Consider the following 16,121-nt stretch of genomic DNA (forward strand, 5'->3'; position numbering starts at 1 on the left):
AGTGGGAAGATAAAAGGTACCCGTCCTAGATTTGGGCCACTTGCCCATGAGATTCGTACCTAAACATAAAATAAAATAAAATAAAAAACATGTTTAAAACATAAAGCAGTTGAACGATCCAGACAAACGAACAAACAAAAAAAAATGTGCGTAACAAAAAACTATATTCGAGGGCTAACTAAAAAAAAATATTCGAATCCGGTTTTAGAAGCTCGGTTTCGGTTTTAACAACTCAATATGAAAACCGGATTTAGCCGGTTTATAAAACCGGTTTGCAAGCCCTAACGCCCACAATTCAGCGCCATACAAAATGGCTGAATTTATAAGAATAGAGGGGCTCAAAATCTTACAGCGCCTTAGGTCCTCAACTGATATACTTGCGCCTTTAGGGAGTAAGAAATGCTTTGGAAAGGCACTGGTGAAGTGCACGATAAAGAATTTTTTTGAAATTTTTTCTGTGATGTGTGAACACTAGGAGGAAGGGGTCAAACCACATTGGCCCATTAGAATAGCTTATAGCTTTTATTAACATAAATTTTGACTTAAATAAACGGATAGCTGATGATGAGCTAAATTTTTTTTTTTTTTTTTTTTTGCGTCAATATTTGAGCATTCTTTTATGCATGACAGTGCTATTTGATCAGGTGACACATATTGGGAACTAGCCGAATGCGAAATAACTCAGAATTTAGAGAAATTGTCATGCTTGAATGTGAAAAAGGAGTTAATTGGGTGACATTGAACGAAGCAGCAGAACGGATTGTTAAATCCCCATCTGTTATAAAGAATGCATCTCTGGATCAGGGTGAAGTCTCAGCAGATGTCTAATTCCCAAAAGTGGTTCCAAGGGTGAAATGGTAAATACAGACCTGTAAGTTTAACTTCTGTGGCAGGGAAAGTTATGGGATCCATGATAAGGATATACTTGACAGGAATGGAATTATACGAGGAACACAGCATGGGTTTGTTAAAGGCAGATTATGTCTCGCCAATCTGATAAGCTATTATCAAGTTCTATTAGAAACATTAGATGCGAAGAATAATTTTGACATACTATAAACTTTTTATGCTGCCCCCACATGAATGGTTTTTGTACAAATGGAAGAACGTGCCAGAAGCGAGAATAATTCTGTTGTAATAAATTATGCACCACCACCAGATTATCGGATGGTCCACGTTCTGCATATGTTGGCTTCCCACCCCCTCGCGGTGGGGCACCTGGCGGTATTGGTAGTTTCCCACTGAATGTGCGTGGTGAGAAGATATCGCAGTTCATAAAGAATTGCTGAAATGATTGAAAACAAAATGATTATAAAATGGCTGTTGCTGTGAGGAGATCGGCTTTCACCAGGGTTTAGTACTCAATCCCTTATTGTTTCTGATATTCGTTTACTTATTGTTTCTTGACATCCATTAATTTAAGGCATGATAATGTTTTTTAAAGTTTGAGTCGCTAACTGGTGGTGCTTCGATAAACTGTTCAGTAGGTTTGAAAAGTGATGGTTAAAATATAGTAGTGCACTGATAAATGTAAGGTTCTCTATTTGGGCAACGGTAATCCCACATTACTTTATTACTTGGGAAGCAACAAGTTTAAGGCAAATGACGGTTAAAAGTACTTAGGAGTAATTGTACAATCCGGCGAAGTTTTCCTTTATATCCATTTGTAGAATGGATATAAGATGATGGATCTTTGGCAGAACAAAAATTAACTGCTCTAACAACTTGCCACCTACTCTTGTTGAGCCAGAGCTTGTATAAATTTAAGGTAGGGTTTGATAGATACTTGGATGAAACCAGGTCAGCACCCCCGCCCCAAGGCCGATACTAAATAAGCCTTGCATATTTGCATCACTTTGCTTCTATCTAGCCTTTATAGTTCAAAGCTAGACTCGGTATTTCAGTATTATGTACTTTAAGATTGATTAGCAGACCACCTTCTGATAACATCGTGTCACAGCAGCCTGTTTGCAGATTGGACATCAAAAAACAGTGCCTTAAAAAAACCTGTTTCTTTTTTTAAAAGTATTTAATCTTTTTGTTTATAGTACAGAGTGTCGCCTTAATTTTTTTTATTGTAAAACGTACGCTCAGTCTATTACATTACATTACAATACGTGAAGATGTAAGTAGGCATTTTGCGCTACCTTTTGGTTTCCTTCGGATGTGATCCAGCAGATGTTTTCATTGACTTGAGGTAACACAAAGATGCTTTGGTGCGAGGTGATGTGGAAGATATCACATTCCAATAAAAACGACAGGAAAATAAACTGTAGGATGAAACCAGAGTGGAAATACAGCAAGCGTGGCCTTCTATCCCGGTGAGCTTTCCCGCATTCAGTCCTGTGGAAGCTTAGCGAGGCGTGCGACGGTGAGATCTGTGGATTTCCTTAACTTCTCTAAACGCCAATGTTCACCTTTTCAGTATCACGAACAGGCTTTCAGTATCACGGGATTTTCTTTGAGCTGTTCGGCATTTCTCTCTTTTCGAGATAGTGGCGCGCACCATCACCTACTTTTTCAGGGATCTTTTCGTGGCGAGGCTCCGCTGTCATCAGCTGACGATCTTTTGTAGTTCCTCGTCCCACTGACGTTCTTTCTCGGCCATGGATTGTTTATAAAGTTCCCTGCATTAGAGGAAGAAACGAAAATTACTGTTATGTTTCTGATATTTCTTTTTTTATTCAACTCAACGCTTCAGATAAAAATATATATAAAAAGACAGATGGCCAGTGATTCTCAATCTAGTGTGTATAACGATAACGGGGTTACATTTTAAGTTTAACCTCCCCTGTACCGTATTTACGTCACAGCCCCTCAATTTTTCAAAAATGACCTTTTTCAGTATTGAAAAGTAACTGCATTTATTCAGAAAAATCCATTAACTTTTAACCTTCAGTGTTTGTTTGTTTTCTGTTACAAAGGATTTCTTAAAATAATCGACTAAACACGGGAGTTAAAACCTATAAATTGCCACATATAAAATATTGAATAAATCTATGCGTATTAGAAAGAAAAGTGGAGGCTAAGAATGCCTGTAGCAGATATTAGTGTTCAGAATAAGACATAGGCTGGTTAATAAACCTGAAGCAAAAAAAAAAAATTACTAAAATTACTGCTAATCATTAGAAACGGATATATTGAATGGTACTTTATCAAGGGCTAGCACTCAATACATCCAAATAATAATCAGAAAAATGTATCTGTTTCTGATTGCTACTTGCAAGTAATCACGGGACGTAATGATAAGCCACGAGGTGGGCCCTGATTAATAAATCAGGGCCCATGGGTCCCATGATATTTCAGAAGTCATGTACTCGTAGAAATCGAAGAATATGTAGTGAATTAAATAAATGAGAATATTGAGAAAAACCCTTAATTTTAAAGAAATGAAAACATCAAATATTGGAAAGGCCTTAATGTAATAATTTATTAACAGTTTACAATATTTGATGTTTTCATTTCTACTGGATTTTCAGTTTGTGTCAGTTTGTCACATCCTTGTTGAGAAAGACTGGATTCGTACAGCTGCTTAAAAGTAAAATATTAAGTTCTCAATTTTAATTAAACGTACCGTATTAATAAATTAATTTTACTGGCTTTCTAGATACGTCGTTTATTTTCTACACAATTTAATGCAAGCTAAGATTAAATGGATACATTGTATAAGCACTACATCAGGTTTGGTAAAACAGTTATGGTTAATAAGAATTTTACGTACTTCTGTCTGTTGTATATAATAAACTGCTCCTGGATGGAGTTGAGACGTTTCTCTAAGGCACCAACCTCCTGCTGGAAAAGAAAAATAATGCGATGTATACAGGGATAAGTTAATTACAATATATGACAACGTGTCCTTAATTAATAAGAATAAGGCAAATGCTAAATGAAATTTCTAACCATAAATAGATAAATGCTAAAATATAGAAAAATAAGATACACCAAAGAGCGTAAAATACAAGAGGTATTATCAAAGATTGTGGCGAACAAATTTGAAACAACAAGATAAAGAAAACCGTTAAATGCAAACCATCCAGCGAAAGAATATAATTATTTATAATTATTAAATTTCATAAGTACATCTGCGCCTAAAATATATTGGTTTATTCCGCCTAAAATATATTGGTATATGATAGGTTTCACATTCCAATGTGAAACCTATCTGTGGATATATTTTAAAATTATCAATATACTGTATAAATATTATGTTGGGAGAGAGAAGAGATTGAGAGTTCACTAAGTAATGATCAAAAGCTAATAAGATATGCAGGTTTTTTGGGATTACTGGAGAAAAAAAAAAAATAAATTGCCATAACTAAATTTTGATTATTAAGGAACTACGAAACTTCCAATAGTTTCTGTGAAAATCTTTAATTTCAACTCGGTTTAGGATGTTATTCACCAAAATCTTTAATTTCAACTCTGTTTAGGATGTTATTATTAAGAGTGCAAATAGAAGTTTTTCTTAATAAAGATTTAAATGGCAATTCTTGATGTAATGTGTTTTGCAGGGTAAATTGCTTACAGAACAGATTATGACATGGTGCATGTTGTTCTTATAATTTTAAATTGTCCTGTAATTGCAGTGAACGTTATCGATTACCTTGGGAGGGTTTTATTAATAACTTTTCTACGATAATAACTATTAGTAACGGCCGCACGGCGCAAGAAAGCTCATGGCTTATGCTGCACCAGGAAAAAAAAAACCCGAATAAAACAATAATAATAAAATATATATATAAATAATAATAATTAATAAAAGAAAAGGAAATTAAATCTATCATCCTCTGCGCTTCCCTCACCCGAAGGTACTATCCAGATGACCTTTGAATTTCCCCAAACTGTCAGCCTCTACCACCCACGTAGGCAACTTATTGCAGTAATTTATAACTCGCTGGCTAAAATAAAACTTCCTGCAGTCCAATCTAAACATTTCCCCCCGTAACTTGAATTTATGTCCCCTAGTTCTAGCATCATTTATAATCTTGAAAATTTCGTCCTCATTCATTTTACTGATGCCTCTCAGAGCCTTAAACACATCAATCAAATCTCCTCTAAGGTGTCTAGTTTCCAAACTCTGCAACCCACATATTCGAAGTCTTTCTTCATAAGGACGCCCTTTTGCCGATCTCACCAGGCGAGTTACCTGTCTTTGCACCCTTTCAAGAAGCTCGATGTCTTTCTTTAGGTGAGGTCTCCATACTTGAACACAGTATTCCGAGTGTGGGCTAACAAAAGCCTTATATAATGGGATTATCACGTCCATATCTCTACTTGGCAAAGTTCGATAGATCATCGATAGGACACCATGGGCCTTCCTTGCAACCTGTTTACAATGCTCAGAGAATTTCATGTCTGACCATATCGTAACACCCAAGTCCCTTTCCTCCAGTAATGGGTTTAGTTGAACTCCACCAAGTGAATAAGTTATTTTGGGATTATTGTTTCCCAGTTGTAAACCTCACACTTTGTTGGATTAAAGCATAGCTGCCATTTTTCTGATCATTCCTGAAGTCTATCTAGGTCTCTCCGAAGAAGCTCAGCTTTGCAGTGATCATTAACTACTCTACCAATTTTAACATCATCTGCAAATTTAGACATCACGCCCTTTATCCCTTCATTGATGTCGTTTATGAAAATTAAAAACAACAGTGGTCCTAATACTGATCCTTGGGGAACCCCACTTCTTACCTCAACCCAATCTGAAGAATAGCCATTTATCACAACCCTCTGCCTCCTGCCCTGAAGCCATCCTGCTATCCATCTAAGGATTTTCCCAGTGATTCCAACCTGTTCCAGCTTATAAAGCAACCGCTCATGTGGGACTGAGTCAAAAGCTTTGCTGAAATCTAAATAAACAATGTCGAAATTATTCCATAAATCCAGCTCGTGAGTGACCCTTTCGAAATAGCGAACCAGATTTGTTAAACATGATTTTCCCTTTACAAAACCATGCTGAGTATCCTTGAGAATTTCAATTCTATCCAAATGATCCTGAATTCCACCCTTGATCATTGCCTCCATAATTTTCCCTACTACTGAAGTCGGACTGACAGGTCGATAATTTCCCACTTCACTCTTAGAGCCACCCTTATGTATTGGAGATACATTGGCACTTTTCCAATCCAAAGGAATCTCCCCAGAGTCTAGTGATGCTCGCATAATTAGCCTCAATGGTTCAGTTCACGCGCTTGCCGCCTCTCTTAAGATTATAGGGTATATTCCATCAACTCCAGGAGCCTTACTGGTCTGTAGGCCCGAAAGTTTTTTCATTAAATAATCTTGCGAAATTTCAATATCATTAATTACATATTTTTTAACTTCGCTCCCACAATTTCCCATTGCCACAAAAGGCTTTTCATTTGTAAATATCGATGCAAAATAACTGTTGAGTTCATCTGCAACGGCAGCTGGTGTATTTATTACTATCCCCTTTCCATTACGTAAAGGTCCGATCTGGTTTGTCCTTCTCTTCTTGGCATTTATATATGCGAAGAATTTCTTATCCCCCCCCTCTTTGCTCTGTTTGCTAGAAATTTCTCATAAACTGCCTTTGCCTGTCGAACCTTTTCTGTGGCTCTATTACACATCACCTTGTAGCTGTCATGGGCTTCAGTACTTTTTTTTGCTCTGTAACCTTTCCATGCTACCTTTTTCTGCTCAAGTAATGTGGCAACTTCACTATTCATTCAACTTGGAACCCTCCTCGTGGAGTATTTTTTTAATGGTATATACGCATTCAAGGCATCTGTGATTAATGTTTTAAAAGCATACCACAGTTCAAATGTATTCATTCTCTGCGCGATATCTACCCAGTTAAAGAGATCATGTAGTACCTTAAGGCATCGTAATTTCCTTTTTTGAAATTATAACCCATTCCTTTTCCTATTACTGCTGCTATCTCTCTCATCATCATCCACCGTAGAACTCCGTGATCACTGTCAGCCCTGTTAGGTAATCTGATTCATGGGTGATGATGAGTCTAGGATATTCTTTTCTCTAGTACTTTCCCTGACATGTTGATACAAATAACAGTCATCTAGTTGATTTAAAAATTTTGTTCCCTATGTCGAGTTTCCTTCCCATTTACTCCAATCAATTAGAGGCAAATTGAAATCACCCATAATAAGACATTGACACTTACTTGCCCATTTCATTTGCATGTAGAGGCTTTTGTCATAATCTTCACAATCACCTGTTCTGTAGATTACTCCTACTCGCATTATACCTTTGTTTCCAACTGTCTCACACCATACAGATTCTATACTAGTGTGTGAAACGTCTGGATCCGGGAAAGCTATCGTCGCACTCAGGCTGCTTCTGATAAGAAGCATTACCCCACCACCCCTTCTATCTATCCTATCCTTCCTAAATACATTATACAAGCCGTACTGAAACTCATCATCCCCAATTTCCGGATTGCACCACGTCTCTGTAAGCCCTATTATGTCCGCGTTACTTGTTTTAGCCAGCAGTTCGAATTCGCTCATTTTATTGACGACACTTCTAACGTTACTGTATAAACAATTAAGATTTACTGTTCTTGTATATTTAACAACCCTAACACAACCCTTGAAGTTTTTAGGCTCTCTTCCCTGGGATTAGCTACCCGCTCACGTGAAATGTTTCTGCCCCCAGAACATGTAGATAATACGTCCAGTTTGGGTAACAGATAAGAACTCTTAAGTAAAGTATCCAAAGAAAAGTGTTAGCGTATGGGGGGGATGGGCTATTTCCCCAGTCCTCAACATAAATTGGTTAAGTATTTTGACATTTTCAATTTTTCAAGTAACTTAATATACATTTTAAAAGAAAAACATTTTATTAGGGTTATTTATGTACCAAGCAGGAATTATTAAATGTATATTCTGTGTACCGAACGTGGCATTTGATGTATGGTGTAGCAGTTTCGCAATGGTCAGGGAATAATCTGCTACTTGCAATTGTCAGTCTTAAAACGCTACTTTTAAGGCCATTATTTTTTAACCATAAACCCTTTTAGCTTGCTGATGTCACAAGAGTTATTAGTAATTAAAAAAAAAAAAAGAATTAAGAGACGTAATTCAACATCTGTAAATGTTTAGGCTTAGCAAAACTTATTTTGATAAAATATTTCATATCCTGCTCGATTATGCATTCAGATTAATAAAGAAATTCAGATAAGCGAACACACCTACCGTCCGTTAAAAAGCGTGTGTTAATAAGCCAGCAGCAGTATTTCTCGTGACTGTTCTATTCAGCTTACCACCACTAGAGGTCAGGCGTCAGTATAAGAATTCAATACTTTTATCGGTAAATCTCTCGCCAGTTTGTCAAATTACTCGAAGTAAAATCATCGTGTAGAAACAGTGGGTTGTTCCCTCAGCTGACTTCACTTCCTCTTTTTTTAGCCTCGCCAAATGAATCACAAACGGGAAATTTATGTTTTAAAGTTTAAAAGAAAAGAAGGCGTGAATATTTTTTTAAAATAATGAGTTTGCAAATCTAATTGCTGAATGTATTTTTAGATGGAGCCCTGAAGTCGTTGTTCGAGTTAATTCGTCTTTTCAAGAAAAAAGAACAACAACTTCAGTTTTCTTGAACTGTCAGAAGCGAAGTGGCATTTACTTCTGCAACCAGAGGCATTCTAACAGTAATTGAAAACAATTTTTTGCCTTCTGGCTGAATTAGTCCGTTTTTACCCCATATGAGAGAGATAGAGAGTGGTGCTGTTTTTCATTTCAGTTTGTTTACTTATTTTTTTCTTTACCAAGTCTTTAAAAATGCTAAATGGAAGATGATTTTCCTCTAGCATGGCCGAGGAATAAAGAATAAGACCAGAAAAATCATTATAATTGCGAAATATACTTTTGTATAACCCGAAGAATGTTTTAGATATTATCCAGAGATTACTATATTGAGAGAGTCAGCTGGAAGTGGCTATTTTATTTTATTGCGGTAATCACACATCAGCTGTAAGGCTTTGTGTGATTGCTGTAAATTAATTACAGTAATTGATTAAAAAAGTAATTGACACACGTGTCAACTGTCATTTTGGGCAAATGACACAAAAAGGCTGCTTACCACTACTCTAAAGTGTCGATCGTATCCCTTACCTCGCAGCCATAGTTTGAGTTCCCCCGACGAGAGGAATTCTTCTTCGACAGACGCTTCTTTTTCTTGTGTAGGGGTTTCGTTTCTATGATCATCTCTTCGAGCTCGAAGGTTGGATCACAGTTCAGTTGATTTTTCTAGATGGTAAAAAGAAGATAGTTGCGGCTAAATATCATTTAATGATTATGACAGATCAACAGTAAAGAAGGAACCTTGCGAACTCAGTTCCACAAATACAAAGTCACATCACGGAATCACAAAAATGTTTTTATGACAATCGCCACGCATTATTTTAATAACTTTCCAAAAAACTGATTACGTTTAAAATCAAGCAATTGTACGAACTTACGTCAGGGATGAAGGGTGGTGTTATCTGCATGTTTTTAACAGCTTGGAAATCTACCACAGTTAGATAGGGATGGTGTTGCATCTCTTGTAGAGTACCGATCCTTTGAGAAGGGTCCACACATAGTAACTGCAAATAAACATGATTGTCTATCAACCGATATGGCATTTCTTGCTAAAAGGACGCAATCAACAAGTACTCGTGTCATAAGTATTGTGCTATAAAAATGTATATAAAATTAATTGCTATTTGTTAAGCCTCGGATGATGGCCCTCATAACTCAATAGAGTTCAATGTTTGGGTGTGGTCTTTTTATGTGTTGATCTAATATATTCTAGAGATTAACTGTTCTGTTGCAGGTTCCAGCCTGACTATGATAGTTTTTCGGTGAAATTATCAAAGATTCAAGGTGATTTCAATGTTATTGATATTCCCTTAAATATTTGAAAAAATTTCAGTTACTCGTAAAAATTAGAATTTTCATATTTCGAGATCCTAGTCAACTTTTTGGAACTACCTTGGTGTAAAAATACACGCCTTTTATGGAAGTTTGCTTTAATTTCTTTGGTAACTAAAGGAATTCAGTTTAAATAAAGTCTTCTTTTTTACAGCTTCACCTCGTTTATTGCCTACTTAATATTCTACGGTTCGAGACAGATTTCCGATATACTAGTCATGCCTACTAGTATTTTTTTTTAAATACACTATTACTGTTTGTTTTAATAAATAATGATAGTGTTATTTTATGAAACTGCTTATGCTGCACCATCCAAAAAAAAAAAAAAAAATCTGACTTACCCCAGAGAGCGAGAGCGAGAGCGAGCAAAAGTCAAACGTAGAAGGGAATCACTAAAAAAGAGAAGAATGATGATATCCAACTCAGGATCTTGGGTGTGCAAAGCCCATTCTCACCAGATGTGAGTCCCTGGGCTTAAGAGAAGTATTTTTTGATTAATTATCGTAAAATACATTTTACAGACGAAAATTACAATATCGGAAGCGTTTAAACTCGTTAAATTATGGTATAGATATAATCATTTTGAATCCACTAAAGCCGCATAACCATTTTATGGTTATATCCACGGCTGGTTAGAAATCGAATACTGAATTATTTGCAAAATAAATTCTATCGCGGCTGTTGAATTTTTTGCGATCATTAGGTATCAGGGGTTTAATCCTGTAATTTCAAAATAAAGTCTTATAGCAGTAGGTGGGCCGCAACCCACATTATTATACTACTTTTTGAGCCCAAGCAACTAAGGCTTTGCCGCAAAATAAAAAAAATAATAATAAAATAAAAAGCTCATGTAAGGCTCCAGTGTATTGTGTCTGTATTCTGTGGCTGGCTTGCTTGTTTTGTTGGATGAAAAACAAGTTTCCAGGGAAGGTGGAGTTATGTGCAATCTCGCTCAGGAATGACCAACTCAGCAACGCTATGCAAAATAAAAAAGCCCATAAAAAATTCCTCTAGTCTTGACAAGATTCAAGTCCAGGCCTTTTCCATGGTATGGAAGGATAGCAATTTTAACAATTGTCTGTAAAGCTGTCATCAGCAACCCACTCCTTTTCTTATATTACTTGTTCATGTTTTCTCTGATTATGTCATGGTTAGCTAGGTTTAATGTATTCTTATTTTTCATTCATTAACTTAAATGTTAGGAGGGTTTTATCATCAGCAAGCCACTGCCAGCTTCTATTGTCACTAATGTGGAACAGCAAAAATAGTTCTCAGCACTTGACAACTGATGTTAATAAAATTGGAAATCTTGCATTGTTTAATGTGGGACAAACTAACATTACTGTACTTATTATTAAATATCAAGGATATTTAATGACAGACTTTAATGTGTCCTTGCCTCTAATGGCCGTGCTGTTTGGTGCTTATCGTGTATATTTTTTTTCCATGTAAACCTCAGGAATTCACCTAGATTCCGTCAGTTGTGTATATTTCCCATTTCTTTTCTTTTCTTAAAGATTTTCTAGCTAAAATAAAGGACTTTACACACACACACACACACACACACACACATACATATTTGTCTTGGATGTCTGCACAAGCAGGTGTTTGTATTGCCGATTGTTGTTCAGGCGGAAAAAACTGCAATAACTGACGGGGGGGGGAGAGCCCCACTTCTCTGGATTCCTTAAATTCCTATGATAATATCTAACGCTATGTATGTTTACGTAAATTACTGTGCGATAAGTTAACTCTTCCCTACCCCAACTACTTAAAATATTTGTCTGAATTCCTGTGCAAAAAACCTAACGTAGTCTCAAGTTACCTTAATTCAGAGAAAATATAATATAACCTCACATACGGAAAAAGGTTTTAAAGTACTTGAATCCCATGAATAAGAAACATGGTTTTTATGGATCCTTGAATTATATTAAAGCGTTTCCAGTTCAAGTTGAAAAATTTGGTTATGCTAAAGAGTTTAAACCTCATTCGGTTTGATTGACAGTCGCTGTCAGTCACTCACTACCAGAAACGACGAATCAAGTGGATGCTGAGTGCAGATTGTTTGTCCAACGTTTCATTTAAATTAGTTTAAACGGCTACGACAGAGTTGTCAACTAAAGCTGACAATTTTTTAGCATTTTAAAGATGCGTCTAGATAATCGCATGATTTCTAACCCTCTCTAAAAAGATTTGAGCGAGAACTGCTGATATATATAAAGCGCAACACTACAGTCACCAAATCTGATTCGTATTCTGTGTTTTCGTATTCTTCGTTCTTTTTCTTACCTGCTGTAGCAGACTTGTCATCCCTCGGTTGATAAATTTGGGAAACCGTAAACACGTTCCGTTGAACATGTGACTCACCTCCTCCGCAGTGGTACCCGAATGGATGTCGTAGGGCCTCTGCAAATAGAAATTATGATCGAATTAAATGCAGTCTGTAATTTCAAGTAATTTAAGCAGCCAGCGCTATAAAAGAAGTAATTTTTAAAATTGAAGAGCGTGAAGGAACTTTTTTATTAATTAAGACGCTTGATGAATTTGTGATGCCCACAAATAAAATCGTTTTACTTCGGAAATTATTCTTGAAAACTAATCCAGTTGGTCCACAAGATCGCCAGTTTGTTTCATTTAACAAACGAGAATCGCATCTTGGATGTTTCCATTTTATTTTAAATATGCAAGATTCTGCATGCTATATTGCATAACATGCAGAATCCATACTTTTTGCTGAAAAATTGCAGTAACTCTCAGAACCAACTTTTCATCATTTACCACTTCTGCTCTTTGGAACAATCTCCCTTGTATTTCCCGAAAATTGCAATCTACAGAAATCCAAGTTCATTGCTAACAAGTGTCTTCTTAGTCCTATGTTGGAACTTATGTTATAGGTTCCGATATCTTGAGTGTTTAGGGTCACCATAAAAAAAAGTCTTTGCACTCCAGAGCAGTAGAGCTGAAATTCACAGGGTTTAAAAAGAAATCTTTTTTTTTTTTTCTTTCTCTGTGAGTCGAAATTTTTCTTTTATCACCGGCCAGCTAATTTTTGCGAGGATTCATTCACAGATAATGTTAAAAAAGCGAGCATCACTGGCAGGCAATCAGTCCAAGTTTAAGAACACTGATAGAGCTAGAAATCGAAAATAGGAATTAGATTTTTATTGATAATAAGAGGCTTGAAACAGCTGCGTCTTTATTTCTCCGAGATACAAAATTACTAAAGTAAATTCTTATGGGTATACTTGACAGTAGAGGGGAAGAGGAACAATGTTCAGATCCCTATTACATCCCGATCATTAAATTTTATTTCCTAAAATTGAAAATCGACTTTTATATTGTGCTTTTGTTGAACAGTCGCTTCTTACTGTTGAGTCACCAACCTTGCTTTTTCACATTACCATTTAGAAAGGGTCCAGAAGAGAAAAGTCGATGACTGTGGTATAACATATGACAAAGCCTCTACTGCAATCGATAATCCATTGCATTAAAGAAGCAATTTTACCAAAGGGGTCGCTTAAAAATATAATTTGCAGGTGGAAATGGAATTCGAGCAACTGGAACAGGGGTCCGTTCGAAATAAAACACGTTGGGGAGAACCTTTTTGTTGGTAAGGGCCAAACTCGGATTTGTGGAGTTCTGAAGAAGGTGCCAATTCATTAACTAGTGAAAGTAGAACGACTTTTATTTTTCTAATTAATCAGAAGATGGGATCTACGTGATTGTTCTTCATTGTGCGCTAATGAATTGATTGGGACTACGCTGTTAATCAAATGGTAGATTTAAGTAATATATTACTGAATGCTACAGGTGAACAATTGAAACATTTTCGGAAACTCATTGTTTCCTGTCTTCAGGTCTGTGGTTAGAATATTGGTTTGAGATTCAAATTATACAAACTTTTACAAATTCTATTAATAATAATCTAATTATGTTAAATAATTAAAATTATAGAACTTAGCGAGGCATAATTCATTAGCGCACAGCGAGTTTTATTTTATTTTTACTGTGAAGTTGGTTAATGAGAGAACGCAGAATAAGCAACGAGCACGATTATTACTCACGTGTCCGCAGAGCATTTCATACGCTGCTACTCCCAGAGACCACCAATCAGCCGGAAAGGAATAGCCCGAAACGACGTCAATGGCAGTTTCGAATACTTCGGGAGCTGAAACAAAGGAACGCTCATTTTATAAAGAAAAAACTTTTTGGTATTATTTGAAATAAATTCAACCGATTATTCAAAATACAAACGTAAGAAAATTTTTAATCATAATGTCATCAGATTTTATCTTAAAGTATTCAAAAATCAATCCATAAAATGTTTTTTTTTAATTAGGCGAAACACCACTTTCAGTCAATTGGCAGCTGTTCACTTCAACTTGACCATTTCGGTTTTCTGATTTTGCTGCAGCAAGATTAAAATTAAAAATGTATTCGGAAATTTTAAAATATATCATACTTAAAAACAAACGCTTCCCGGATCATCTGTCGTGAGCTCAGGTAGCTGGAAAAATTACCAAAACGATCGCCACGTAAACCACTTTCAATGTGGGATTTTAGAGTCCACTTGAAGTACCACAATGATTCTGTATCGTAGATTGAATTACTCGCTGTTATCAGGTTGTTAAATGCTGAAAACACACATTCCATTTGCGCACTGTGTACACAGAGTGCAGATTTATTGTAATCCTGCCGCATGAATTGATCTAGTGAGATCAAACATCAACTCCTTTAGAGGATACTGGCTAATTAATTTAGAACCAATGCGCATCCTTCTCGCCACATTAACCTTTGGCTTTCTCGGATGTTTGTACGAATTATCTCTTCTGTTGTGACATTGCATTTAAGTAAATTAACCTTGGATATGGCACTCATCGCTTATCGCTAATCACCAGACTCCTGTAAAACTATGCCCCGTTTATCAAGAGGTCTAAAATAGCTTGTAATTCTGAATAAGACAATACTAAAACATCAACAGTTGCACACTGGCTTTTGAAATATAATTTGTAAAACAGGTTGTTGGTACTCGTGGCATGACATGTCAAAAATATCTTATGCCCTTGCGGGAAACACAATATTAATAATTGCCGTTCTCCCATAATTGGTGCCCTCGTGGACAGTACAGTTGGTATAATCATCATCTTCCCAACACCGGGTGGAAAGGATCTAAGTTCCAATCCCGTCAAACTCTACAGGAATTTTTATGAATTTTGTCACAACTTGGCTGAGTCAGTCGGTCTAAGGAGATGGTTTCATGTTCTGCCTTTCCCCCGCAAACTTGAGTTTTTCATCCAGCAAACCGACGAAGAATAACACCGTTACGCACGCAATGTACTGATGCCTCAATAAACCTATCCCAAATTTCCTTTTTCCCAGATAAATTGTTATTCTTCCTCATAGTGAACCCTGTTTATATATCACCGTTTAAAATTCTTAAAGTGTAATTAAACAGAGCGCAACCTCCACAATGTCAGATATATATTAGAATATTTTCAAGAGGTAAAACAAAGAACCAACAGAGGGACATGAAAGTCTAGAAAAACGTTGCCTACTGGTGAAATAATAGTTATCGTGCAATACAATGTGATGTTAATCGGGTTGCTTAAATTTTACATCAAGGCAGCTAATGCCATGAGGTTGTCGGTATATAGTGTAAATTGCGTTTATTCTACTATACATGGTTCGGTTTGTTTGTTTGTTTGTTTTGCCGGATGAAAAACCACCCTTTCTACTAGAAGAAGAACGTGAAACTATGGCCCAATTGTAATTCCGACAGTATGGAAAAAGCCCATAATGTTCCTCATTATGTGGAGGACGGGACTCGAACCCATGCTTTTCCGTGCATTATGGAAGTACAGCGTTAAAACAAACACAAATAGCGTTGATCAGTAGGAGAAAATAACTTAGCAATGCCTAGTACTCTGTATGTAACATATGATCTTTGATTTAACGTTTATCAAAATAGTAGTACCCATCACGGCGACAGTGTTGGGGTTTCGCAAATGCGCATCATTTGATATGGGCAAAAATTACGGAGGTGCAGCTCTTGTCTGTCCATTCAGCCGTGGAATAAAACGCAGCTTAATGGAAAATTATAAATTGAGAGATGGAATTATTACAATATTTACATTGGAAGTCGTCTTGCTGCTGCCATCTCAACTTGGTACTCTCGATGTTGCCATTCTCTGTGATAAAAAAAATGGGGCATCGATATTTTCTATC

At 36.3% G+C, this 16,121-nt stretch overlaps 1 protein-coding gene across 2 annotated transcripts in view; it reads right to left on the reverse strand.

The window, feature by feature from the left end:
• Positions 1–2,062: 2,062 nt before the first annotated feature.
• Positions 2,063–16,121, reverse strand: part of LOC150087391 (serine/threonine-protein kinase 32B) — a 61,216-nt gene continuing 47,157 nt past the window's right edge. Inside the window, exons 7-12 of one of the 2 annotated variants that reach the window (XM_090371166.1) lie at positions 13,961–14,064; positions 12,186–12,302; positions 9,443–9,568; positions 9,096–9,230; positions 3,722–3,789; positions 2,063–2,627 (exon numbers count right to left, since the gene is read on the reverse strand). In XM_090371166.1, coding sequence (XP_090227292.1) covers positions 2,555–2,627; positions 3,722–3,789; positions 9,096–9,230; positions 9,443–9,568; positions 12,186–12,302; positions 13,961–14,064 — 623 coding nt within the window. In that variant the 3' untranslated portion in view covers positions 2,063–2,554. Of the gene's footprint in view, positions 2,628–3,721; positions 3,793–9,095; positions 9,231–9,442; positions 9,569–12,185; positions 12,303–13,960; positions 14,065–16,121 lie in introns of both variants that reach the window. The other variant, XM_090371165.1, reaches the window with a different exon arrangement.

The sequence above is a fragment of the Mastigoproctus giganteus genome, chromosome 4, assembly GCF_048544385.1.
Source record: "Mastigoproctus giganteus isolate SK-2022 chromosome 4, ASM4854438v1, whole genome shotgun sequence".
NCBI classification, from domain to species: Eukaryota; Metazoa; Arthropoda; class Arachnida; order Uropygi; family Thelyphonidae; genus Mastigoproctus; species Mastigoproctus giganteus.